General features: G+C 38.5%; 1 protein-coding gene across 4 annotated transcripts in view; it reads right to left on the reverse strand.

Annotated features, from left to right (window-relative positions):
* Positions 1 to 1,967: 1,967 nt before the first annotated feature.
* Positions 1,968 to 27,697, reverse strand: part of PPP2R5E (protein phosphatase 2 regulatory subunit B'epsilon) — a 143,213-nt gene continuing 117,483 nt past the window's right edge. For 2 of the 4 annotated variants that reach the window (XM_080807341.1, XM_080807342.1), the window contains exons 6-14: positions 21,353 to 21,483; positions 21,174 to 21,233; positions 20,086 to 20,194; positions 18,627 to 18,680; positions 18,473 to 18,523; positions 16,227 to 16,346; positions 12,639 to 12,766; positions 10,474 to 10,575; positions 1,968 to 4,168 (exon numbers count right to left, since the gene is read on the reverse strand). In XM_080807341.1, coding sequence (XP_080663467.1) covers positions 4,069 to 4,168; positions 10,474 to 10,575; positions 12,639 to 12,766; positions 16,227 to 16,346; positions 18,473 to 18,523; positions 18,627 to 18,680; positions 20,086 to 20,194; positions 21,174 to 21,233; positions 21,353 to 21,483 — 855 coding nt within the window. In that variant the 3' untranslated portion in view covers positions 1,968 to 4,068. The remainder of the gene's footprint in view (positions 4,169 to 10,473; positions 10,576 to 12,638; positions 12,767 to 16,226; positions 16,347 to 18,472; positions 18,524 to 18,626; positions 18,681 to 20,085; positions 20,195 to 21,173; positions 21,234 to 21,352; positions 21,484 to 27,697) is intronic. The other 2 variants (XM_080807343.1, XM_080807344.1) reach the window with 2 other exon arrangements.

A 27,697-nucleotide genomic window follows, 5' to 3' on the forward strand; every position in this document is an offset into this window, starting at 1 on the left:
CCATTGATACATGAGGTCTGGATTACAACTTATTTACAATAAGTGATTTAAAAAAAAAAAAAAGCAAAGGGAAGGGAAGGAAGAAGGAAAGGGTTGGGTGGGAGGGAGGGGAAGGAGGAGGGAGGGCAAAAAGAGGGTGGGAAGGAGGCAGGGAAGAAAAGGAAACCTATATTCATAGACATCATCAAATGGGATGTTTATTTCCAAGAGATACTACTGCTGCTATCGTGCACAAGAAGCAGCACAAATTAACATTCCACTAGATCAAAATTTCCTCAACTTTCTCTCAAGATGCACAATCCTTTTAGGTTTTCAAAATTAAATACCGAGAAATATAAAACGCATTGCCAATATGCCTACTACAAAAATCCTTTGCGGGTCATTCCTTAAGTTCACTCAGAGAAGCAGCTGAGCCAGAATATAAAAATAAAAATATCAATGTGCAAATAAAACATCACTGATCGTGTCTGGTGCCACCTTTTGCTACAGGTGACATAACTTTGTGATCACATTGGTTATAGCATCAAAAGAGAGAATCTCTTCCTTTCCTGGGCCAGCTCAGTGCACCTAATTAAAGGGAAAGAACAAAATGAGAGGGAAAACAAACACAAAACAAAACCAAAAAAAAAAAAAAAACAAAACAAAACACAACACCACAAAAAACTCTGAACACTTAAAAATGCCAATAACATCCATACATCTTCCCTTTCCCACCCCACCCCAATCCCCACAAAAAAATAAAAAAGCTTTTAAAGCTCTAAATATACTTTTTTTTTTCTTTCCATAGTGTGTTTGAGCCTAGGGCTATACATGTAAGTATAGCAGGTGCAATTACAAGCAGTTCCTGGCTCTGCACCCTGGACTGTCCCACGCATAGAAGGAGGTACAAAATAAATTAAACCCTTCCATTTAGGCAAGCAAGCCCAAGATGAAGGAGCATAACCCTGCTTGTGAGTATCCAGCGGCATCGAGGGTATTATTTATTTCTTACTTTTTTTATTTTTTATTTTATTTTATAAAAAACAGATGTCGGGGAGAGCAAAATATAATAAGATTTAAAAGAACAAAAACTCAACACTGAAGGGAAACAACTGGGGACACTTGCACAATGAGAAAAGGAATGCATGCTTGATTCAAAGGAAGAGATGGGTCAGTTCACTCACATGGTTGTTCGGGGCCCCCAACCCAGGCCCCAGCATCATTCTAAACCACAGGGTTTTGTTTTGTTTTGTTTTGTTTTGTTCTTCCAAAGACACTCTTTATCCTACCCCTGAAACCAATATGGCAGGGATGAGGTTGGAGTGACCATCACTCACTAACTACAATATTTGCTATTTAAAAAATATATTTATATATAGTTCTGGAAATTATGAAGCGGAACAAAATATAACACAAAGATGCATTTGTCACAACGAACTCAAGTTGCAGCAACAGCAGAAATGTGGGAAAGGACGGAGGGAGAGAGGGCTGCTGTAAATGCAGCAAGTACAGCCTGAACTATGTCACATAGTGCAACGGTCAGATCACCTCAGTTATTCTGCGTCACCGGACACAACATGACAAACGTCACATTGTCACTTTCGGTTAAAAAAGAAAAGACAGTGTTTCTTCTCAGAAGTTGCCCTATACATTTTAGACATATATTTATAATTGCGTCTGTAAATATGTCTAAAATTTGGCTTTGTTCTTCTCAGTTTGGAATGATCAAAATACAGAATTAACATCAAGGGTATCTGTGCAGTCCTCACCATAACTCGGAGGTCAGGGAAAGGTGCAAAACGGGATCCTCATCTTTCCCATTTCAAATGACTGCATTTCATTGTAATGGGCAGAGATATTTCATAAACCTGTGACTTTAATGTATTCTATCTAAAAAGATGAATTGATGGAAAACAAAAGTTTATATGGTCAAAAATGTAATGCAGAGTCAAAGCTAACGGGCTCAAATCAAAAGGGCTAAAGGAGATGATTTGTTACAAATTTATTTTTTATCTTTAGTGTTTGAACTTGCACCTTTGCTCCGGCACTTTTAAAGTAAGTTGTTTCATTTTGGCAGCCCCTGCCAGCTTTACATTGAATCCCCATTAATGCTCTTAAAAAAAAAAATCTCTTCATTCCATTAAACCATGTTGTGTTGGGTGTTGCATATGACTCTTTTACTGCTGTTTCTTTTTCAGAATTAACATAGCCAAGTTTTGTTTTTGTCTTACAAAGTTACTGAGATGACAATATCCATCATTAGTGGACTTTTATGCACAAACTGTGACCTGATAATCCTGAAACGCTTAATAAGGGAGAAAGGTCAGCGGCTTCCCCCGCCCCCCCACCTTTTCCTTGGAAACAATAAAATTGCATATTCTACTTTATATTTAAGTGGAAGGAAGAGAATATACAAGTCCATGTTGATATTATATTTCTATTAAGAGCAACAACAGTTCGTATGTTCATGTTTGCTACTACCACAATTCAGTACATGAACACAGAATCAGCTCTATGGCACGAATACTGCTGGAGGTGATGGTTTAGGATTATCAACTCACTGCTGCCATGTCCATAACAAGCAAAAGCATCCTGAAAGTAAATTCCAAAACATGTTATCTTTCAGTACATAATAACACAACTGCATCAGGTAAGTACATACTGGACACAAATTTCATCGGCATTTTATGTCCCCAAGATGTCAGATTCCTCTTCTAAATACAAAGCAGAGAGCCAATAAGGTATATGTATAATACAGCCCTAAATTTTGTTGTTTCATTTTTTTCTTAAACAATTTGGTCACAATGCACCTTTGATAGAAAAGCATTTTTAAACTTTATTATTAATACTCAGGACATCAGGGATTTCCAGATTTTTTTCAGTAGCATTTGTAGAACCACTTTTGGTAACAAATACAGTAGTTAGGAATACGCATCCAATTCAGAATGCATAGTAATGTTTATCCTGAATCCTTTCCGGCTAAAAACAGGGCTGGCGCTGTGATGAGATATAGAACGAGAATCTACAAAAAACACTGTAATATGTTTGTTTTTTCCCAGAGGCTACATCCTCTTTTGCTGGAATACTTTATAAATACATATTAAAAAGTAAGGCAACAACTCCAAACAGTCCAAGCTGTTTGTTCAACTCTCTTCCCAATTAGATTCGCAATCCTGGCGATCAATTTCATGGTTGTACTGTTTAGTGTTTGTCTTTCTTATTACAAAATGGTCCAAAAAGATGTTTTCTGACATTTCTCGAACATCTCTGGTGTGTGTGCTCAATGATGTATGCAACTAATACTGGTCAGGTACTGAAGCCTATGATGTCCCAGTGCCTGTTTTCAAAGGATTCAAGACATTGATTTGGATTCACCATAAACTGATGCAGGAATCCAAAATTCCCTTCCCTACTATGTTTATCACCTCTTCTCTTTTACTCCTAATTTTAAAACTAAAGGAGTACCAGGACTACCTGGTTACTGGAAAGATGTTCACTCCAGCCAACAAAACTTTTATCAGGGACCTTTACAATTCCTGGCCCCATTCCACATGGACATTCAACTCATGAAGATGTGCAAAAGGAAAAGATGTTAAGTTACAGTCAAGTTATCCAGAGAAGTATGTTATACAAACTTATAAGGAAATGACAGTCTTTTTTTTTTTCTTCCATTACTATAAATACATTTAACAGCTTAGCAGAAAGACAAGCTAAATTTAAGATTGTTCACATTTGAAAATTGTTTCATACTCTCTGCTAAGGATAAATAAGGAACTCCTGATAATAGAATTTTAACATAGCAATTTCATCAACAGATCTTTGAAGACTGCTTTTTTGTTTTTTAAAGAGGGTTAGAACAATGATCATGTTTGCAAAGTTCTGAGAAGTCCATCTACTGTCCAAACTTTGGATTGAAGTCCTTATTTTTTTTTTCCGTTACTTAGAGACAGGTATATACAGTGCTGTTGTAATAATGAAACAAATGTGAAATCTACTGCAAAGTTGCACAATACAGAAAACTGTTGCTCCATCTTCTACTACATAAATGTGTGACTCCACAGGTTAGTGATGTTGCTGTCATTGTTTCTGTTAAGTTGGAATTATGCCATCACGTCTAAGCCCTCTCTTTAATTCCAGATCCTCCAGTTTTTTCCACAGTTCTTCACGCTCTTTTTCTTTCTTTTTCTCACTGGGGAGAAAACAGAATATAAGGTAAACAACTAGGAAAGCCAGAAAAGATTATCTAATAATACTGCCCCTTTGACATACTTTTCCCCCATGTATGTTTTACAAGTAGTCTTTGAAAAGTTTGGCATTAAGCTTGTGGGTGTTTTCTCTTTTTGGTTCTTCTCTTGCTTTTTTTTTTTTTCCCCTTGATACTTACATGCACAGAAAAGGAGTATCAATGTACTGAGCAAGAGACGACAAGACTAATTTTAAGATTTCACATGAATATTCCTTTATACTTAGCTTACTAATAAAAATTAACTTCAAAACAAAAATGGGGATCATTTCTGTGTATCTGTTATCTTAGAGATCCAAAGACACATTAAATGATTTTTACAAGGGGTCTAGTTAAAATTTAATTTTCTGTCTCCAAATAGTTTCTCAAAAGGGAATGCTAGAGATTATACTGATACAAAGTCATAGGTCAAGAAAATATACTTCCCCTTTAGTATTCTATTTCCCCTACACTAAGTGTATTAAACTCTTTAGCAGAATCTTGTTCTTGCTAGCATTAATAAACCACAAAATTCAAGTTATTAACTTATGTTGTACCTATATGTACGACCAAATGAAATGTTCTTTTGTGATTTCAGTTTTAATGATCTGGAAAGATCGTTGACATTATTATGAATCATATTTTTAATGTTCCAAGCCTTCAAATTTGGTTCAATATCAAGTTGACTAGCAATTTCCAGATTTTTCAGATTTCACTGTCTGGTAAATTTGACTGAAAAACTGAATGTCCAAAATACGGTCAACAAATTTTATTTGTCAAGGACTTTTAGATCACCATAGTTTTATTAAAAGAAAGGATGTTAATTTTAACATCAACCAGGTAGAAAGTATAAAATAGAGGAATATATATGACTATACTATAAATTAAGTCAATTCCTATTAAAAATAATTCACTGCTGGGGCGCCTGGGTGGCTCAGTGGGTTAAACCTCTGCCTTCGGCTCAGGTCATGATCCCAGGGTCCTGGGATCGAGCCCCGCATCGGGCTCTCTGCTCAGCGGGGAGCGTGCCTCCCCCTTTCTCTCTGTCTGCTTCTTTGCCTGCTTGTGATCTCTGTCTGTCAAAGAAATAAATAAAATCTTTAAAAAAAATAAATAAATAATTCACTGCTGTCCCTAGCTTTCTCATACTGTGATGATCCACTAAACAACAGACTCAGATAATATTTGTGAATCTATAAATTCATATAATTCATGCCCTCTCTGGCATGGGGGATATGGTCCTTCTGCTACTTCACCCAGCACGGATTTAACTTTAGTTACAATACAATATTTACTTAGGGAAGCCCACATAGGTTAAGTAAAACATGTATATAATTCTAAAGCTTCATATTTTTTAATGTCATCACTAATTTTTTAAAAAAATTATCTGATATCAATATCAACACAAATTAATTCATCCACTCTCCTGAAAAAAATCTCTAGAAATACCTAAGTAATCTTACATTCTCATTCCATTAGTCAGAGGAAATATTTAATTATGTAATATAATAATTAATATTATCATTTCATAATTAATTATTTCGGCAATTCAGGTCTTGTATCCTGAACTAGTTTCAGATATCTGGAATACAATATGCACAACATGAATTTCAAAGGCCATAACAATTTTTTTTGAATGGCCAATCTAAAGCATTTATTTCCAATAAGGTAATATCATTTTCTTTTACCATTATCTAAAATAATCAGCTTTGTTTTTCCCTAATGATTTCAGAACACTACATTTAACCAATAAAAACATCATTCAGTAAACATTTGTCTAGTATTTTTATATAGTGTAGTAACAGTTCCAAGGTTTAAGAATGTTCTTCTAGTTTGCTGTTTGCCTTTTAATTTTATATTTAATTTTTTCTCAATTAAGTTGTATAATTTGTATTTGTAAAATCTCCTTTATTATACTTAAAAAGTCTTTTGTATCCCAAGATTAAATAATCATCTTCTCTATTATATTTTATGCTTTCCTTTTTTACATTTCTCTTTAAGTTATCTTTATCTTTTAAGTTATGTAGGTATAAAATGTGATTTACGGGTCTAGTATAATTTTGTCCCATACATTAATAATCTTCCCAGTACCATTTATTGGTTAATTCATTCCCATCCCATTAGTTTGGGTTCTTTATTTTTATTATGCACATACCTACACATACCTGCTTTGTTCAATTAACTTGCCATTCTTCCATCAAAATAACACTTTGAATTGCCAGCCACTTGGTAATGCATTTTAGTAACTGAACAAGTTATCTTTGCTATTCCTTTTTTGGGGCAAATTCTTGATGAAGTTTAGACTTTATTCTTCATATTCCCCCAAAATTCAAATGATGTTTAGGATTACATCATGCTTATAACTTGGTAAGAATTAACATTTTTAAAATCAGTCTTCCTAGCCCATTTATGCAAATCTTCATTTACAACATCTCTTAGTAAAGTTCTTTTCTAAGACTTTTCTCTATGGAATTGAAAGCTGAGTCTCATCTCCTCTCATTATAATGATTTAAAGATGTCACCCCAGTCACTGCTGGAGACCACTGGGGTCTCCACTGGGGAGATCCACTTCATTACAGAAGAAACCAACTTGTAGAGACGAGGAAGATTGTGCCCCAGTAGCATTTGTTTCCCTAAAATCAGCTCTTCTCCACCCATAACAATTTTTGAAATGATTATCTATTGGGTAATTTTGATCCTGAAACATTATATTTTAAAGAGCAATAGGGACAAAATTAGATCATCCTCCCATCATTATGAATTCCAGATTCTTGACTGTAAGCTGTTCGGTTAAATTAATCATTTTGGTTTCTTGGTAAAGGAATAATACTAGGTCTAAATAAACGTTATCATGGAATACTGATAACCTTTTCATTTGGAGGGTAAAGAAGGTGGTAAGCAAGGGCCTAAGAACTTTCTTCAACTAAAACACAGGTTAAACATATGTTAGGTTCATACTGCCCTAATCTGAAGTTCAAATTAAGTGCTGACATCATTAAAACACTCCTCATCTTGCTACTGAAACATTTCAGTCGCATCTTTGATCAAAAGTTTTATGGCATTCAATAAAATTCATCCTGTGGGGCTTTTCTTCCAGATGAACTTTATGCTGAGTTATTAAACATCTTTTATACTAACAACTTCATCTTCAAAAATTCTAAATATTTCTGAAATAGTTACTGTCTCCCATTCTTTCCTACTTTTCTCTCTCCCTGTAGGTGGGAATTTTAAAGCTTTTAACTTTAAAAATTTAAAGATAGGGATACTGTCAATTCTCTTCCAATTTCAATTTCACATAGCACAAATGTTGGCATAGGTATCTTAACAGTGCTAGTTATTCCGCTCACCATTTTCAGATTTGTATAAAAATTTGATCTACTGTGGAGAAAGGGGAACCCTCCTACACTGTTGGTGGGAATGCAAGCTGGTGCAGCCACTCTGGAAAACAGCATGGAGGTTCCTCAAAAAAGTTGAAAATAGAGCTACCCTATGACCCAACAATCGCACTACTGTGTATTTCCCTAAAGATACAAATGTAGTGATCCAAAGGGGCACGTGCACCCAAATGTTTATAGCAGCATTATCCACAATAGTCAAACTATGGAAAGAACCTAGATGTCCATCAACAGATGAATGGATAAAGATGTGGTGTGTGTATATGTATATATATATATATATATACACGTATACACACACACAAAATGTATATATATACAATGGAATACTGTGCAGCCATCAAAAGAAATGAAATCTTAACATTTGCAACAACATGGATGGAACTGGGAGGGTTTTATGCTGAGTGAAATAAGTCAATCAGAGAAAGACAATTATCATATGATCTCCCTGATATGAATAATTTGAGAGGCAAAGTGGGGGGTCTGGGAGATAGGGAAGGAAAAAAATGAAACAAGATGGGATCGGGAGGGAGATAAACCGTAAGAGACTCACAAAACAAACTGAGGGTTGCTGGGGAGGGGGGTAGGGAGAGAGTGATTGGGTTATGGAAACTGGGGAGGATATGTGCTATGGTGAGGGTTGTGAAGTGTATAAGCCTGACGATTCACAGACCTGTACCCCGGGGCTAATAATACATTGTATGTTAATTTAAAAAAAAATTTGATCTACACCGAAACACTTCAATTTGGTGCCATCTAGAAATGAACTCCTCCAGGTAATTCTTCTCTAACAGCACCAAATAAATCTCTCCTTTCTCTTTTCCTATTCCCACATCCAGGGAGAGGCCAACTGTCTATTCAGTACAATCTGCTATAGCTCATTTGACAAAATACTACCCTTACTTAAAAAAATCCTTCTCTCATTAAGAAAGTCCACTCACAGTAAGTCGCTCTAATACACTAGATCTTCAGAATCAACTTTGCTGTGTCTATTCTTGGACGCCTTTGTCAACAGTATCTTTTACAAGAATTTGGTCTATTTAGCTTAGATGATAAATGATCAGAAAACACTTTTACCACTGAAACTCCATAAATATTAATTTAATTTCATCTGAATATTTTAGAAATAAGGTCTTCATTTATCTTAATTGGACTCTACAGATTTTTATTTAATCTTTATTGACTAGGATAATCATTATGGGTTTTTGGTTGCTATAAAGAGAAAGGATATTATGTACAACACACTCTTTAATGGTATGCCACAGTATGAGAATGTGCTCTTTATTTCCTCTACTTAGATAACATTTTTAAAGACTTGAAGTTTGACACGAGGAGGGTTACAAATGTAACGATTTACAACACCTGTAAATATTTAAAAGTTCTTTAAATTACAAATATGGTACAACATATCCCATAACTGACATTCCAATATTGTATAAAATATCCCAGCTTCTTCTGTCTATAGCTGAACACTTGCCATATTCCATAATTAAATTGCTCTTCAATATAACCAGATCCTGGTAATTTTTGTAAAAAAAAAAAAAAAAAATCACTGTGATAGTCCTTTACCCCGCCACCAAATCTTTTCCCTCATTGCACTTTTTATCAGTAAAATGCAAGTAACACATGCAAAATCAGGCAAAGCAAAGAAGCAAGGCAACCACAGATAGCTTTGATCAGGAGGTTCAGCAAGGTCTTGGATATGAACACTCGTACACATCCCTGGGATCTTCTAAGTCCATGGTTTTGTAATACATAAAGCTGATATCTGCTTCTGGATCCAAGCCAAACCAGAAGCCCAACTACTAACAAGCTCTCTAGACTTTCCTCAAGGTCACCAAGTATATCAATCCCAAGGTCTGAATATTTGTGTCCTGTCCTGCCCAAAATTCTTAGGTTGAGATCCTCACCCTCTGGGTGATGGGCTCAGCAGCTGCACTTTTGGGAGATGATTGGGTCATAAGGTTGGGGCCCTCATGATTGGCATTAGTGACCTTATAAAAGAGATCCCACAGAGATTCACTTCCTTTTCTATCACATGAGGACACAGTGAGAAGGGCCTGGCTAAGCATCAGGAAGAGGGCCCTTATCCAACCAGGCTAGCACCACAACCTTGGCTTCCTGCCTCCGGGACTCAGAGATAAAAATTTCTGTTGTTTAAAAGCTACCCACAGCTTGGTGGTATTTTGTTATTAGCAGACCAAACGAACCAAGACAGTATCTTTTGGGGAGTTGGACATGTTGAACAAGAAATAACAAAGTTGAAAAATCATGTAAATGAAATCAAGAAAGGCCTTACTAAGCCATAAGTGTTAATGTAAAGAGTTCAACTGGTTTTTCCTTCTTTTTGGTCTCAAACATTTCAAGATTGGTAGAATACCAGACTCTTTACTTCCATATTCTTTTCACTGTCCTTTAAATCCTAATGAACTTGTGTTCTGGAGCAGTAAGTTAGTTCTGGGCCAAAGAGCTAAACAAAAATGGTGCCTCATCCCTCCTGCTGCTGGGTAAATTACACAAGATCTGCCCCCAACTCCAGTTCAAATAAGTTCAGAATGGGAGTGAACCCCCATGGCAAACCACCCCCGGGGGGCGGGAAACATCCCTGAAATATGCGAGACATGCCAGGCCCTTAACCCTGAGGCAGAAGAGAAACATTATGGAAGGGAAGGAGGAAAGTAGCCTTTCTTAAAATGATACTTTGTTACCTCCTGGCATGCTAATAAAGACACAGCTAATGAGCATGCAAAATGAACATATAAATAAATTAAACTGTGCTGCTTCAGATTTCGGGTGCAATTAGGCAACTGCAGCAAAGAGCAAGGAAAGAACTCAACAGTTTTATGCACAGCTGACAAAAAAGCTTTAAAAAGTTACCGCTGACGATCTGACTTGTATGTGGCTGTCAGCTCATCAAACATGGTGCTGTTCATTTCCATAAATGCCTTCAACACATTGTACACTAGTGCCACGATAGCCCTGGGAAGCACAGAGAAAAGAGAACATGTTGGTTAGTCTTACATAACGGGAGGTGCACCGAGAAAGCCAGAGCACCACCTGCGTCTGAATGAATTCCTTGTATTGCAGAATCTCCATCCCTTCTCCGTTGGAACAACTAGAAAGGACCTACGGTTCATTTCCACATCAAGAGAGTTCTATTCTTTACTATTCTAGGCAAGATATCTTTCTGAGGGGTTGACAGGATCAGAAAAAGAAAAATCTAATTTTGCCCTTCTAATTATTGGTACCCAGAATAGACTTGCCTGTGGGCACTTGTTAACTTCATTTAGTAAAAAGACAAGTATAAAAATAAAGCCACTTCACCCTAAAAAGGAGCACCTGTGCTAGGACTAACCTTAGAGACTTAAATTTGCACAGAATGCTTTATTATACTTACTTATTTATTTAGAGAGGGAGATGGGGAGAGAGGCATGGGGGGGGTGAGAGAGAGGTGGGGGGAAGGGCAAAGGGAGAGAATCTAAAGCAGGCTCTACGCCCATCGCAGAGACCGATGCAGGGCTTGACCTCACAACGCTGAGATCATGACCTGAGCCAAAGTCAAGAGTTGGATGCTTAACTGACTGAACCACCCAGGCACCCCTAGAATTTTATTTTTAAAGTGATAATACACATAATTCACCAAAATCAAAACCTGTTCTCATGGTAACAAATAGTACATATATTATTCATATTCAAAGATATGATACCAAACCTCTGTAAGCTGGGTAGTTTACTACACGTTAAGTTTCTAGTTGTGATTTGTTTCAGTCCATTCGCGCCTGCTAAGTCTCCTTGCTGACCCAACACATACTCTGGTAAGGTGACTGGCAAGCTGGTGATGGCTCCTATTAGCTGTGAAACAGCTAAATGGCCGAAATGGCAGCACATCTTTATCAAGAGGAAGAATAAGCTCTTGACAACATGAGGACTGTGACCATGACAGGGTTGGTATCTTCCGACTAGACTAAATATCATTGCCCTTTGCAAAAATGTGCCTTACTACTGTTTTGCTATAAACCTGCAACCAATGCTGCTGAAGAAAGCACTGGTAAGTTAGGCCATAGAAGAAATAAACCATGGGTTGATGTTTCCAAAACGTAAGTGTATTTGTTGTGTTGCTTCTGCTCTGTGCCCATTAAAAGGAAAACTTCAGCTCCCTTCTTCCGCTGGGGTGAATGACCTTCTCATGGACAATGGGCACAGAAGGAGAAGGGCCAATACAGCACACTGGGCAGTGACAGACCCTCGCCAGAACCACTCTCTAGGTCCTCAAGGCCTATATGAGTGGGTGGCCTAGATGATGAGACCTAGATGATGAGACTGTTCACAAGTTCTAGTAACAAACTTTGGCAAATTTGGAGAGAACATGAACAATGACTGAGTTGGTTTTTAAGAAACGCATCATGCTAAAATGCAAATCAATTCAAGCATGTTCCTCTTTACGACTCCTTAGTGTTTCCTTATCTTCCACTGGCGAAGGTGCATGTGGGCTGCACTCCCCTTTTTAGCCTCATCTTCCAGCATCCTCCCCAAAAGACCAGGTACTTTAGCCCTCTCAAATTCACACGTTTCAGAACCTGACAGGTGATTGTTACATTTTGGGGCCTTCTAATATGAAGAAGAGACCCACACTACCAAAGGGCCCCACCCATCCTATCCACCTGCCGCATTCCTGTAAGACTCGGTTTGAGCATCACCACCCCATCAACATCGGCAAACCCCTCCTCTCACTCCAGAGTATCCCCAAAATAGTTCTGCTACATTCACAAGCAAATCAGGAATCCCTCAAGTAAACAGATACTTTACAAAACAGTGTTTTTTAAATGCTGTTATGTTAAACTATTTGCTTACTTGTGAGTCTCCCTAACACTGGTCAGTGAATTTCTAACAGATGGGCATTTACATGTATCTGTCTTCACCAACACGCACAGCATCTGGCACATAGCAAGCACTTGAGACATTTTATTAAGCAAAAGAGGAGGAGGGAAAGAGAGAAGGAAAGGGGAGGGAGGGAGAGAAGAAGGGAGAAACTGAAAACCTACGGATTCCAATGTTCTTTTGAAATCCTATAAAGACTGGAAAACATGATGGGAAGGATGACATTGGAGTTTTCTTCTATCAAACTCATGATGTATTCATTATTCCAATAATACAGGGCCCTTTCTGCCACCTTTGAAAAAAAAGAAAAAAAAAATATTAAGAGAGAGAAAAAGACTAATAAAGCAAAATTAAAAATCTCTCCAAACAAAAATATTTTAAGACTGTTTTTTATATCATTCAATCAAATGTGAAGTTAAATATTTATCACACTTTACATTTTTGTGGCTTTAAATTTCAGAAAGTTCTAAAGTGGTTCATCAATTTGGGGAAGGAAAAAAGTCTTCCTGCCTATTTCTTTATGTTATCCTTTCTATAGTGCCCATTTCATCTGATTCCACATTTTCCCCAGCCAGCCCCCGAACTCCAAACACCTCTTCTTTACTTCTAGATGCACACTGCTGTCTGTGTGTCTTTAACCCTCTTCTGGCTCATTTCTTTCATCCCACACACTTCCAATCACCCTGAGGGGCCAGCACAAAGCTGGTTTTTGGGAAAATCCAGCTGCTCATCTCTGCATAACATTCTTATTCGCTAAGCACCTTTCTTCTCCGGCCAGCCATGGGGCCTACTGTAGGCAGAATGTGCCGTCCTTACCGCCATCCAGGACTAGGTGCCCTTGGGTTCACTGTACAGACAAAGAGGCTGAGGCTCAGAGAGACTAATACCCCTCACAAGGTCACCCTGTTAGGAAGGTGAAAACTGGGACTCAAGACGAGTGACCAAATTCTTTCCAAAGTTTATTTCCGGTCCCTTCCTTTGAACTGGGTAAGCTGGATGGAAGTCACTCAGTTTTTGGACTCAGAGACACTGACTGTACACACACCTGCTTGCCATCTCCGATCTGTTTTTCTTTGACCACCATGCTATCCAACTGATTCTATGATTTCAAAGGAAGACCTCAAAAAAAAATAATCTAAACAATCTAAAAAGTAGTCAAACCAAAAATTTCAAAAAAGTTAAGCTCTCCTTTTAGAGATAGTTTTTAAAAGGGAAAAAAGAAAAAAAGAGTGGCTTTGTTCATCCATCCAGATTAAGAAATTGCATTCTAATTTAATAAATTAAATTTAAATTATACTTAAATTTAATAATTTAATTTAATGACATGGTACAAGATGTACCCACCAAGAGACTCTGAGAAATTAAGCCTTTCCACTTACATTATTGAACTTGTTTGCAAAAAAAAAAAAAAAAAAAAAAAAAATCCTGGGACTCATGAGGCACTAGACCCTGAGAGTACAAAGAAAATAATCATTACTGAATGTTTACCCTATGCCAGGCACTGTGCTAAGTGTTTTACATACATATTATCTCATTTAATCCTCACAACCAACACACAGCGTAAGGACCATTATTTCCATTTGGCAAATGAGGAAAATGAGCCCAGAGTAGGTAAGCCCCTGCCTGGAGGCCATGTGTATCTATTTGTTGCCATGCAAAATCACTTACAGAGAGTAAATCAGTATCCAGTAAAGCTCCTTAAAGAGGAAAGGCACTGCTTATGCAAAGCAGAAATTAGCAGAATTAGGACAGAATCATTACTTTCCTGGGACCACTGTCGTCCTCGCACATTGGTGCGGTCTCTGACTGGAGACCTCTGACCCGGATGCCACACCGGGGGGCAAGGAATGAAAGGCGTGTGGCTACACAGAGCGGCACTTAAAAAATGTCTGCTGGCTGCACCAACGACCACTTAACAAATGAATAAAAAAGAATCTCTTTATTGTCTTTTCTTTTGTTCTAAATTTTACTTTGGCCAAATAATTTTAAATTCTCTTTTCTTTCTGCTATGGACAAAATTGTCCCCTCAAATTCATCGTTGAAGCCCTAATCCCCAGTATGAGTGTATCTGGAGACAGGACTTTCCGGAGGTAATTAAGGTTAAATGAAGTCATAAGGGCAGGGTCCTAATCCAACAGGCCTGGTGGTCTCAAGAGGAGGAAGAGAGAGATCTTCTCTTTCCCCACACACACACCAAGGAAGGCCATGTGAGGACATGGTGAGAAGGCAGCCAGCCATCTGCAAGCCAGAGAGGGAGCCCTCACCAGAAGCAGACCAGGCTGGCACTATGATCTCAGACTTACAGCCTCCAGAATTGTGAGAAATAAATTTCTGTGGTTTAAGCCACATGGTCTGTGGTGTTTTGTTATAGAAGCCTCCTGTGATCTGAAAGCTTCTGTCCCCACAAAATTCGTATGTTGAGATCCTAATCTCCAAAGATGATGGTATTGGTGGGCGGGGGCTTTGGAAGGTACTGAAGTCACAAGCCTGGAGCCCTTATGAATGGGATTAGTGCTTATAAAACAGGCTCCAGGGAGACGATTAGCCCTTCTGCCAAGTAAGGATACAAGAAAACCACAACTCAAAGGCAAGGCCTCACTCAACTGTGCTATGGCACCCTGATCTCAAACTTCCAGCCTCCAGAAACAAGAGAAATAAATTTCTGCTGTTAATAAGCCACCCAGTCGGCAGTACTTTGTTACAGCAGCCTGAGTGGACACAGCCGTGCTTACTAGACACTTTGTCTCCTTTCTAAGCTTCTGTGCATCATTTAAGCCTCCCTGGTGATCTTAAAAGAGATTTCTGAAAGAAAAGGAGAGGTGTTTCTGCTCCTTGCTTTCCACAATGTCAAACCTCCTGATGAAAACTGAAAAATAAGGTAGACAATCCAGAGCGTGGGGAGTCTATCTCGTTAGCTGTGGGATTCTGTGCTACCAACAACAATCTGAACCATCCTTCGAATCAGCAGGCAATATATGGAGAGTTAATTTTCAAGGTCTGCGATTTGGACCTTCAGTTAGACAGCGAAAGGATAGAAAACTTGACACGTTTTCTTTCGCTCTAGATCACCCCCTTCCCTCCTGCGTGCGCTCTGCAGCAACAGCCCCAGTTGAGAAAAAGGTTGTCAGGTTCACTTCCCTGTGATCCCCCCAGTGGCCACAGGGAGGCAGAGTGGTGCCATGGGAAGGTGACCAGCTTTCACAAGAAGCTACACCTAACTGACTTCACTCCTTAGGAACTTGCGGCCTTTAAGCACATCATTCTGAGTCTTGAAAACAGCGGGGTTGGGGGTGAGCAGGGAGGGCAGAGCCTCATGGGATAATGTGAAATTCATAAATAAGGTATGAAAAGCATCTAGCACAGTATATATGCGTGTTCTCCTTGTCTCTTAAGCTTTATTTTGCATTCTCTCTTACATTCTATAAATCCTACCAGTCCACCTCTTACTCGGCCATTCTATTGGAGACAAAGTTATTTTACCACTTAGACCTTCAGTATTCAAATCATAACACTCTCCTTGTAGAGTGATCATGAGAACTAAAGTTACTAGGCAGAAAGCACCATCAAAGGAGCTGTCATACTGCATGTGTTTAAGACAAAGGCAGTTATGATGAAAATTATTTTGTATGAGAAAATAGCAAATAAAAAACAAGCAGCTAGTGCCCATGGCATGTCTTTCAATACAACTAAAACTTAACCAAATAACATATGTTGCTCAGGCCACTGCGGTTCATCCTCTCTTTACTACTAACCTGAAAATGGGGGCTAGATACACACTTGGCAATTTGTTTAAACAAAGGTTCTTGAATTTTAACAAATTGTGAGGGTTCAATCACATCCAATATTTCTTCCAGCTCCCCAAGGAACATGACCTGTAAGTACATAACAAAACAAAAAATGTCAGGTACTTCATGTAAAAATCCAAATGAATGATGAGGATTAATTAGAGTTGATAATGTTTTAAGAAAAATTTACACATAAAACAAAACAGGAACAAATTAGGCATCGTCTTATGTTAGATGTTCATGTCACAAAGAATTCAGCAGAGGGCACCTGTTAAGAGCGAATTCCCTATAGTTTTGAAAGTATGATTCTATTTACTTTGAAAAAATAAAATCCTCTACATGCTACATCTATAACCCAGAACAAGGGGCACTTACACATTGCAGTGGGGCCCCTGGGAAACAACAGCCATGTCTCCGTGGGGGTCTCCTCTCTATTGCTATCAACCTGGCATTTGCCCCCCTACTCTTATTTTTCAAACAGTGGGAGAGCAGCCTCCTGCATGGATGGACAGAAGTTCACGGTGGCACATGCAGCTATCTGCGAAATGTTTTCAGCCCCTGGTGTGTGCTAGGAGCTCTTCTAGGGTACGCTAGTTAACAGAACACAGAGAGCCGGAAGACACAAATGAGCAGGTTCACCCACACACAGGTACCATGAGCACACACTGACTCAATCTGCACACGGACAAATGTGTGCACAACTGCTCACCATAAAGCACAATGAATCCCAGCCTCAGTACCATGGGTCTCAAGAAACAGAGCTCTAATTTTTTTTTCCCCCAAGATTTATCTATTTATTTTAGAGAGAGGGAGAGCGAGTGTGAGCACGCAGGGCAGGGGGAGGGACACAGAAGGAAAGAGAGACAAGAAGACTTCTCTGCTGGGAGCCTGACACAGCTGATCCCAGGACCCTGAGAGCATGACCTGAACCAAAAATCAAGAGTTGGACGGTTGACTGAGCCACCCGGGCGCCCTGAAACGGAGCTTTTAGGTCACAAAATGGAGCCAAGTCAATAGCACAGTTAACTGTTTTCAATATAATGGAAAACTGACAGAGAAATAAGAACCAGTTACTTATTTAGGCATTAAAAAAATAATAATTACCTTAGGAAAAAAACTAGGCAATTAAAATATAAAAAATGACCGTGTTTTCTTATCTTGAGGTGCATCTGGATAGCAATATATAGCTTAATTTTGTCACACAGGTATTAAAAAATTAGATGACTTTCTGAAATTGTGTAAATTAGGGTTTTGAAGAATTGAAACTGATTTGAGAAGGAGCATATTTCTGTTAAAAGTAATATACAGTAGGCAGTAGACCCTCGCCATTTGTCAACATACATAGAGAAGTTCTCCCAAAATTCTCCCCCAAACCTCAAACTGACAGATGACCCTTCTTGCTGGGCCATTTTCCACGTGGCCTCTATAGAAAAGTGAGTACAGACATGGCATCCAGCTAGCCTCACTTCTAAGCTAAGACTTACTCCCAGCACATGGCACATACTGGTTAGGTCTTGGCAAAAGTATAAATAATCGTAGGTCAGAAATTTCCAGTTCTGTGAACACCTGAAACTAAAGGCCTGTAATATATTTTAAAATTGTACATCTCTATTATATTTTAACGTTGGGTATTTGGGCAGATTGCTCTAGCATCTATCTACAGCAACACCAAAGCCTCCATCATAGGAGTGGTCACTAGAAAGGTGACTTTGATGAAGCTAGACAGTGAGACACATGACCACAGCCTGACTAGGGTTTCCCTGGGACTGAGCAGAGCGTGATGGAAGTTCAGGGTTCAGGAATCACGGTGGCGGATTCCTAATCACTTAATACTTAGCATACCCAGGCAGGCTACTTAAGCTCTCTATGCTTCAATTTGAAAACTAGTAAAATGTGAATATTTACAGTCCTGCTTTAGAGAGATAAAATGAAGATTGGATGGGACGCCTGGGTGGCTCAGTTGGTTAAGAGTCTGCCTTCAGCTTGGGTCATGGTCCCAGAGCCCTGGGATCGAGTCCCAAATCAGGCTCCTTGCTCTGCAGGGAGCCTGCCTCTCCCTCTACTTATGCTCTTTCTCTCTTTCTTTCCCTCTCAAGTAAATAAGTAAAATCTTTTTTAAAAAATGAAGATTGGATGAAATAATGTATTTTTACACATTGGCTCAGAGCCTGACACTCTAGTAAGTTCTTAACACCCCAACATTAAGCACTTACCTCTTTTTGACTACATGTTTTAGGCCAAAATTTCATTAACCCCCTAATAACCTAAAATGAAAAGGAGAAAAACAATGGCAATTAATTTTCCATATATACTTCATGAAAGGTAGTCTTTTTCAAGTTTTTTGAAATTATAGAAAAAAATACTTACTGGTTCTGTGAGTGAAGGATCTTTCTCCAGAAACTGTACTATGCAATATGCCAGCTGGAGAAACAGAAAAATGAAAGACAAAATTGGAAATGCTATATACTCAAAAGGACTCAAAAGACATATTAAAACTTCCTAAAAAGTTTCTAGACTCTGGTTTTAGTAACTTCATGTTCAATTCATTTTAAAAATAAAAGATAAAGTGAAATAAAAAGCTACTTTTTCAAGCCAAAGATTGACACTAATAACACCCCAGGGGAATTTTTTTTTTTTTTTAAAGAATACTGAGACATGAAGTATCCAGCTAATGAAAAGCAGAAATATCACAGTATATTCTGAAAGTATCTCATCTACATATGGTCTAAGCTACATCTTATGGGCTTCCTTTCTATTTTTGCCAACCTCGACAGTACTGGGTTTTACTGTGTTTCTAGAAGAGTCCTAAACAAAACGTAGGCAGCACTTACTAAACACCCTGCTGACTGCCTAAAGTGGCCCATGCAAACTGAGGCAGTTTCATAAGAGACAAAAGGTTGTACCTGCCACAGCTGGAGGAGGGAAGTTTTACATTGATGGAGCTCACCTAGGTTAAGAATTCTTTTACACGCTCATGAAATGTGATAGCCTATTTCAAACACTAGAGGCAAGATTTGTAAAAGGGCTCGTAAAGATTTTTGGACAAAAAATCCACCCTTGCGAAACAACATTTTGATGGTGTTCTAAATTGGAAACATATGGACTAATTTTTCCTCGAAACACAGAATTTCACATTTAAAGAGGAACACTGCTCAGAAAAATGTGTGACATTTTTATGCAAACTCAAAACATTCCCATTGGTTTGGAAAACTAAAATTAAAATGCCACCGCATCATTTATCTGTCCCCTAGTGACATGCTCACCACACAAGGCAGTGTCAGCACGGAAACCAGACTTGGGTCAAGACCAAGCAGGCTTTTTAAAGTAATGGAGGCTAAAAATAAAAAGATGTGAAAATACTGATTTGTTGACTTGTGAGGATGTTTATTTATGTGTAGAAAGTGAAAAGGAAATAGTGAATTAACTAGGGGGCAAAGAGCAACTGATAGACTAATGCAAACGAGGAGATAAAATATTCCAAAATACTCCAAAATGATTACACATGTCCAAAGCTTTATATCTGAAAAACCCATATATATTTGATTGTACGTAACATGTTCAACATATAATTTTGTGAATTAGGCAAGTCCTCAAAGTTCTCAGGTAAAACGACTGAACAAATGCTCCTCCCACTTGAAAAATATTCCCATGATTCTCCTATGCACAGAAAAACAGAGCACACATTTTAATTTTCCTTGGGAAAATTATATAAGTTTTATATAAAATTATATGAGTTTTTTTAAACTAAGGAAATATCAATATCACCGAAACACTAAGTTTGTAAACTTCTAATATTGCTTCCAAAAGTAGTTGCATAAAATTCTACCTGGGCATGGAAGAGTGATAAGCTCCTGACAGTGTGTAAAGGGATCAACACTTTCACCAGAAACTGTTTGTGTTCTGCCTTAAGAGGTAAAGCAAAGCCATTGATAATACTAGGAAAAAGAAAAAGAAACATGAGTTAGCAGCATGATCACAACCAGCTAAACTCAGACAACCAGCTCCTGGAAGACCAGGTTAAATCTGAATCAGTTTCGGTTTGGTCCAAAACAACCCAAAGCCCACCGGGCGACATTCAAGATTTCTGAGTTACTTCAAAGAATACATTTAAGTAGGAAGGAAATTTAAGAAAATTTGCTTATGATAATCTAGCACAGGCTCTTACGCTCTTAACACCTAGTTGGATGATTTCCAAAAGCTTCTGTAATCAGTGACTCTTTATTTTTCCTTCCCCCCCAAAATCGCTGCCCTCCTCACTTATGACCTTTCCACGTGCAGACATCATTCCTGAAGTTTCTTCTCCAGCCAAGAATACCACAGACATAGCAACCCTGCCTGGGAAAGTCACAGAAAAAACCATGTGACTCCACCTTCTTTTTCTCCTCACATTAGGAGAAGAAACTAAGTAATCACATTGTCCAGTCACATTAACCTCCCTTGTGTATAAAAACCTACACAACAGCTGTATCTTTCCAATTCATTCCACTTCTCCCAGTAGCAGCTGTTCAAGAACTACTCCTGGGTTCATGGTTCCAATGAAAATGGCAATCTTTCCAATTTATTTTAACTTGTTTTCAAAAGATATGGCAAAGGACAGGTAGCCTAGAAACTAACGAGAATAAGATATTGTGGAGTAATGGGTTTGGGGGCAATTAGATGTATTTTCTCTGTAGCAATGAACGAACTGTTAGCTCTTTCAGTCATTCCAGTAGAATCAGCAATGCATAATTGTGGGACAAGGAGGAACAAGAAATCACATCTTGTAGAATTCCCAGAAACATGGGAAAGCACAAATTAAGAGTGCCCCATGTACCTACAGCAAGAGATGTAGGTCAGCATTTCCCTGTGCCACATGAATCTCATTCTCAAAACGCTATTCACCTGAGATTAGCAATTAGCTAAAAATGTGCTTACCTTCCTAATATTTCCAGCAGTTCAGCTACACCATTGAAGTGTTCTGTTTCATAAACAAACCTTTTTTAAACAAGAAAAGAAATAAAGTCAGTACATGATGTTCAAATATTTGAAGTTTATTTAACACTTCTATAAAACCACCAATTTTGCTTCTTCTTCTCCCCCCAACCTCCACTTACCTTAGAAAAATATTGTTAATCTGTTTTCGGATAAATGCTCTAAGACCAAGAAATTTGCCATAAATTCTGTGTAAGACTGTTTTTAAGTAGTCCCGTTCCCGAGGGTCTTCGCTGTCAAATAGCTCCAAAAGCTGTTGTAAATGAAAAGACAGTGTAGCTGTCAAAAGTAGGTTCAGGAAACAATTTAGGAATTCTGCCACTCATCATTTAAAACCCCTCCTTCCTTCACTTCTTCAAAAATTTATTGAGTGTCTATTAAGTGCCAGGCACCAGAAGCCAGCCTTTGGAAAACAGTGATTCATAAGTCAGGTAAGAGGCTTACATTCTAATGAAGAGACAGACACAATAACAATAATCCTAACAACAATAATAAGAGAACACAAATACAGCTTTTAGTATGATCATCATGCAATTTTCTAAGCCACCTACTTGCAGTAACCCTCCCTATAAGGTAGTTTTTGGTTTGTTTGTTTAAGCAGGCTCCACTCCAATGTGGGGCTTGAACTCACGACCCCAAGACCAAGACCTGAGCTGAAATCAAGAGGGCAATGAACTGCCTGAGACTCCCAGGTGCCTCCCCTCCATGAGGTAGTTTTATCCCCATTTTACAGATGAGGAAATCGGAGCGCAGAAATATTGGGCAATCTGCCCATGGTCTCACTAATGTATGGCAGAATTGGGGTTTGAACCCAAGCAATCGAGGCCCTACAGTCTGTCATCTCAGCTGCTGCCCTGCTGTAACATAAACTACACACTGAGCTTACGTTCCAAATACATAGTTAAGAGGAAGCTATCAGCTCTACTTGAGCATACAGGTAAATTAAACAACTTAACCCAAAGCCAACATCCAAAAGTACCAAAAATGTTCTCTTTGTAGAGCTTGGTTCTTGTTAGACAAGTGTGCTAACTTTGTAAATACTGAGATGAACATTTACAATTTCTGTATGTATGCTATATATGAGTAACATTTGTTAAGTTTCTACTCATTTTTTAAAAAATTTTTTATTTATTTGACAGAGATCACAAGTAGGCAGTGAGAGAGAGAGGGAAGCAGGGAGCCTGCTCGATCCCAGGACCCTGAGATCATGAACTGAGCTGAAGGCACAGGCTTAACCCACTGAGCCACCCAGGTGCCCAAGGTTTCTATTCATTTGTAAGCTCAAGTTCAAAACTGAATCCTGATATCAACCTGTCAACAAAAACACTCGTACATGAGTGTTCAGAGCAGCATGATTCATAACAGCCCAAATCAGAAACAACCCTAACGTCCACCAACTCATGCATGGATGAGCAAAATGTGCTCCAATGGACCATTACTCAGCCATAAAAAGGAATGACTACTGATCTATGCCACTGCATGGATGGACCTCTCAAACATCATGCTAAGTCAAAGAAGATGGACACAAAAAATTACTGTAGAATTCCATTTATGTGAAATATCTGGAATATGCCAATCCATACAGACAGCAGAAGGAAGAATGTCTGCTAAGGATCATGGTGTTTCTTTCAGGCACGATAAAAATGTTCTGTAATTTATAGTAGTGATGGTTGCACAAGTTGGTGAATACACTAAAAACACTGAATTGTAAACTTTAAAAGGGTGAATTTTATGGTATATGAATTATATCTCAATAAAGCTTTATTTTTTTAAATGACAGGTTCTGGGCAGGTTCTTCTCTAGCTGAAGAACGAACCTGGAGACTGGTTTGAATTTTACTGTGTTGCTCGTATATTCAGTATCATCACAATAAAGCAAGACTCACTGTTTATACTTAAGTTGACTTTATAGTAAAAACATTTACTACAGTAAATGTAAAATAATACAAGAACATATAGACAGTCTACAAAGGAACACAGACTACCTTAATTACCAAAGAAGCTATCAAGACCTCCATAAGCATGAATCAGGTAATTAAGAGAGTAGGAGAATAACTCAGTGGGCAGTAATCAAGTAAATTATCTACCTTTGCTTGCTGCTTTTCTTTGAGCAGAAGACAAAATTATAGACAAAAAATGGCCCTTCAGATAATGGCAGGAAGTACAAACTGAAGGAGAATCTTTAAAATTGGTCGGTGAGACAGGTGTAATTTTTAGCTACACAATGTCATCCATCCATCCACCCATCCAAAAAATGAATATCTCAAATAAATATGTGTGCCTATTAAGAGCCAGCCAGTGGGCAAGGTGTCAGGGATATAATGATGAGCAAGACAGACACAATCAGCTTTCACAGAGCCTAGTCTCAATGAGGAATATAAGTAAATAAAGAGCGTTAAGTGGTTTAGGATGCTAAATACATAGCAGACAAATCTACTGTATTTGGGAGGATCAGAGTGATAGGGAGGGCTTCTGGAGGAAGTTACACCCAGGCTGACCTACGAAGAAGTTAGGAGGCTGAAGTGGAGAGAGTGCTCATGGCTGGTTCAACAACACATACCTTCACCAGCAGCCTATCAGAAGAGAAGATCCTATTAAAATACCTGCCATCTCTCTGCCCATTCAGCCGCACAATCAATCGGCTAATCAATCAATCTCTGCATATGCCAGGAACTGTCCTTGTTCCTGTGCACACACACACCACTGAACAAACTTGGAGCCCATCGGGAAAGCAATGAGCAAGTCAACTATACATTTCCACGGGAAACAGTCTAAGAACGAAAGGTATGTGACAATTATAAGTTAAAAAAAAAAGTCCCATGGGTTCAGTATCTCTTATCTACAACACACACAAAATGATGTAAGATCTCTAACCTAATCTTATTCCTTGTTGATGGAAATAATTCACCTTTTAAGTTCTATTTTTTAAATCTGGTTTCTATTTTTTAAGCGTTGTAAAAGGATGTAATGAGTAATCTGCAACCAACATAAATAAGAGAAAGTCTGAGGGAGTGTACTGTTAGCAAAACCTGAATCAACTACACTTATGTATATACTGTTAATCTTTAGAGCTTAATGAAAATAAAGTAATTAAGCAAAAATTATTTAACTGTTTTCATTAAGCCCTCAAAAAACATACATACCCAAGCATCTAATTTAAGTCATTTACAAAGCCACAAATAAATAACTAAATACGTGTGTATACATATATAAATATAATATTCTATGAGAAAGAAAAATTACAGTATATAAATTACTTTTATGCTGCTCTACAGAACATATTTTTGATGATTTTATGGTGTAAAAGACAAAAGAAAAAGTATAATAATGCACAGGCCCAAAAACGGGGAGTAGGATGAGCTCTGATTTCCAAAACAAAGTATGTCTGTGCTTAGTCATATATACACTCCCCTCAAAAAAAGCAATGAGAAATACAATCCAGCAACTATAAATGCCCAGCGGACTGTACTCCCTGCAATATAGCAACAACTTGTCAGAGAAAAGAAGCTGGAGAGTTTCCAAGGTGATTACAGAGCAAAGACAGAACTGCCAACATGCTGACTCCTAGTTTACAAAACCACCCTTCCTGAATTTAACAAACAGGGATGAACTGTATAGTGATATAGCCAAAGAACCCTCCTTTGAGCATCATAAAAAAAATCTACAGTAAAATGAGAAGGGCAAAATGAAAAAGGCAGTTAGGGTCTTCCAATCAGACAGGGGAGAGAAACTTTCTCCCCCCGAGCCCTCTCTGAGATGAGAATAAAGAAATAAAAAAGGAAGAAACACACAGAGCAGACAGGAGTAGAGAGCAGATGAGACAAATTTGCAAATTTTTCAAAGATGGAAAGTGGATGGCAAGGGGTAACTATCTTGGGTTTCCTCTTTCTCCACTCTGCTAAGTGTTTTTCCATTCTGCCAGCAGGGATGGAAGCCAAACAAGAAGCAAGCCAGTTCACACCAGAGAACCCTTAAAAGGCTTAAGATTGAAGATGCCAGATATATTTGATGGCAAGGGTGTAGGGAGCGAAAAAGAGGCCTGGTTGAAGGTTTGTCGAAAGAGTGACAAGACCTCCCAGATCCATGTCCCAAGCAGTGGACTGAAGATTTACAATCGAAGTCTGGAGAGCATAAACATGCAAGTCTCTAGTCTTCAAGACACTGTACACAGTAAAATGAAAAATTTATTGAAAATAAAACGATTAAATAAAACTCTGCATGCTGAAGAATGACACCTTTGCTGTCTCTTAGAATGAGACTAAGCCCCCAAAATTCTGGATGAAAGCAGAGGATAGGAAGGTCCCTTTTGAGGGACCTCAGCCTCTTGACAGCCTCAAGAGGAAGCACCTATTGATACCTATTGATATTTGAGAGTTTCTTAATGAAAGAGCAAGGTCTCTGCACAGTGTTTCAAGTGTCTCCCATCTGTGTGCACGCACATAGGCATGCGTGAGCACACACACACATTCTAACGAGGCTCTTAGGTAGCCCTAAGAAGTCTCTTTGATGGCTAACATGTAACTATGAAGCCAAGGATCATCAGACATCCTAACATAAAAGACAGAGACCAAAACAATCATGAAGAACTCAGAGGAAATAGCCACAATGCAAGTAAAAAACAAACAAACAAACAAAAAAACACGGAAAAGAACTTATCCTCAGAAATAAACAAATCTGCTGGATCCCTGAAACAAAACCAGAACTGTTACAGACGAATATTCAGAAAATAAAAAAGAACTTTTGGAAATTCAGGACATAACAGAAATAAAAAGTTCAGAAGAACGGGAGCATTAAAATGAGCAAATGTATCCTGAAAGTATAACCAAAAGAAGACCATTTTAAAGAAGAAGATAACTAGAGGATCAATCCAGAAGGTCCAACACGTTCCAAAAAGGCACAGAGAATAGGTACAGAGACACAAAAGCAAAGAAAATGAAATTACCTGACAAAGAATTCAATGCAATTAAAAGGAAAAAAAAAGGACACGAGTTTCAATATATGTAAGGGCCATTATGTTCTCTGTACAATTAATAAACAAAGACCTGCACCAAAGCACATCACTTTTAATTATCTGGACGCTGGGGACAAAGAGTAGATCTCAAAAGCTTAGGGAGACAATAGGACACTGTAAAGGATAAGGAGTGCAGCCGGTGCGGGCCTCCTCAATACCAACACCGGAAATAGAAGACAATCTAGAATTCCCTAAAACTTCTGAGGAAATATGGGTTCTAACCCATAACTCTGTATCTGGCCAAAATGTCAATCAAGTATGTGGGTAGAATAAAGACATGTTTAGAGAACTAGGTCTTGAAAAATTTATATCCCATTCATACTTTCTTAGGAAGCATCTAGAGGATGTATCCTGCCAAAATGAAAGAAAGGGAGATAAGCCAGGAAAAACACAGTACAGAAGAGTGGCAAAGGGAAGTCCCAGAACGACCACTGTGGCTACAGCCTAGGGGAAGCCACCAGTGCCGACAAGAGCAGGATGATGGGGCTCCAGCTTCAGGAAGGAGGCCTCCAAGGAAAACAATGGAACTGAGAGACTGGCTGATGCGTGGGCCAGACTGAGAAGAGTTAGTCGGTGCTCTCAGAGAAGAACTGAGCAGTGAACTAGTAACCCATACACAGGAAAGCAAGCATGTGAAATATAAGGCACATTATTCATTCCAGAGGTTTTCGAAAAAGCTCTATAAGAAATGCAATCATAGTTTAAGATGTGCCTCGGCTGAGAACAACATGTACACAGTCCTACTGATGCAACACTACAATTTCATTTCATTAGATTTTGTGACATAACTAACCACATTATTAAGATGTAGACGTGGGAGATACAGAGGGAGACATATAATGATTTATAGTAGGAAAAGTTTTTCAAAATCAAGAAACAGCAGTACAAGAATGCCTCTTAGAGATATGGAGATACATATAAGCAAACAGCTGAAAGACTTGAATGTGGTTACTTCTAGGGAGTGAGACTCAGCTGGGGAAGGACTGAGGCAGCAGACTGCTATTTGTCTTTATGATCCATATAAATATACTTGAATTTTTTTAAACAGACATTACTTACTAATTAAAAAAAATTATGGGCGCCTGGGTGGCTCAGTGGGTTAAAGCCTCTGCCTTTGGATCAGGTCATGATCTCGGGGTCCTGGGATCGAGCCCCGCATCGGGCTCTCTGCTCAGCCGGGAGCCTGCTTCCCTTCCTCTCTCTCTCTGCCTGCCTCTCTGCCTACTTGTGATCTCTGTCAAATAAATAAAATCTTAAAAAAAAAATTAAAGATTTATTTATTTGAGAGAGAAAGGGAGAGAGCATAAGCAGGAGGGGCCAAGGGAGAGGGAAAGAGAACCTCAAGCAGAGTCCACACTGAGAGAGTCCAATGTGGGGCTCAGTCTTGTGACTCTGAGGTCATGACCTGAGCTGAAACCAAGAGTCGGATGCTTAACCGACTGCACCACCCCAGGTGC

The sequence above is a fragment of the Martes martes genome (assembly GCF_963455335.1).
Source record: "Martes martes genome assembly, chromosome: 7".
Taxonomy (NCBI): domain Eukaryota; kingdom Metazoa; phylum Chordata; class Mammalia; order Carnivora; family Mustelidae; genus Martes; species Martes martes.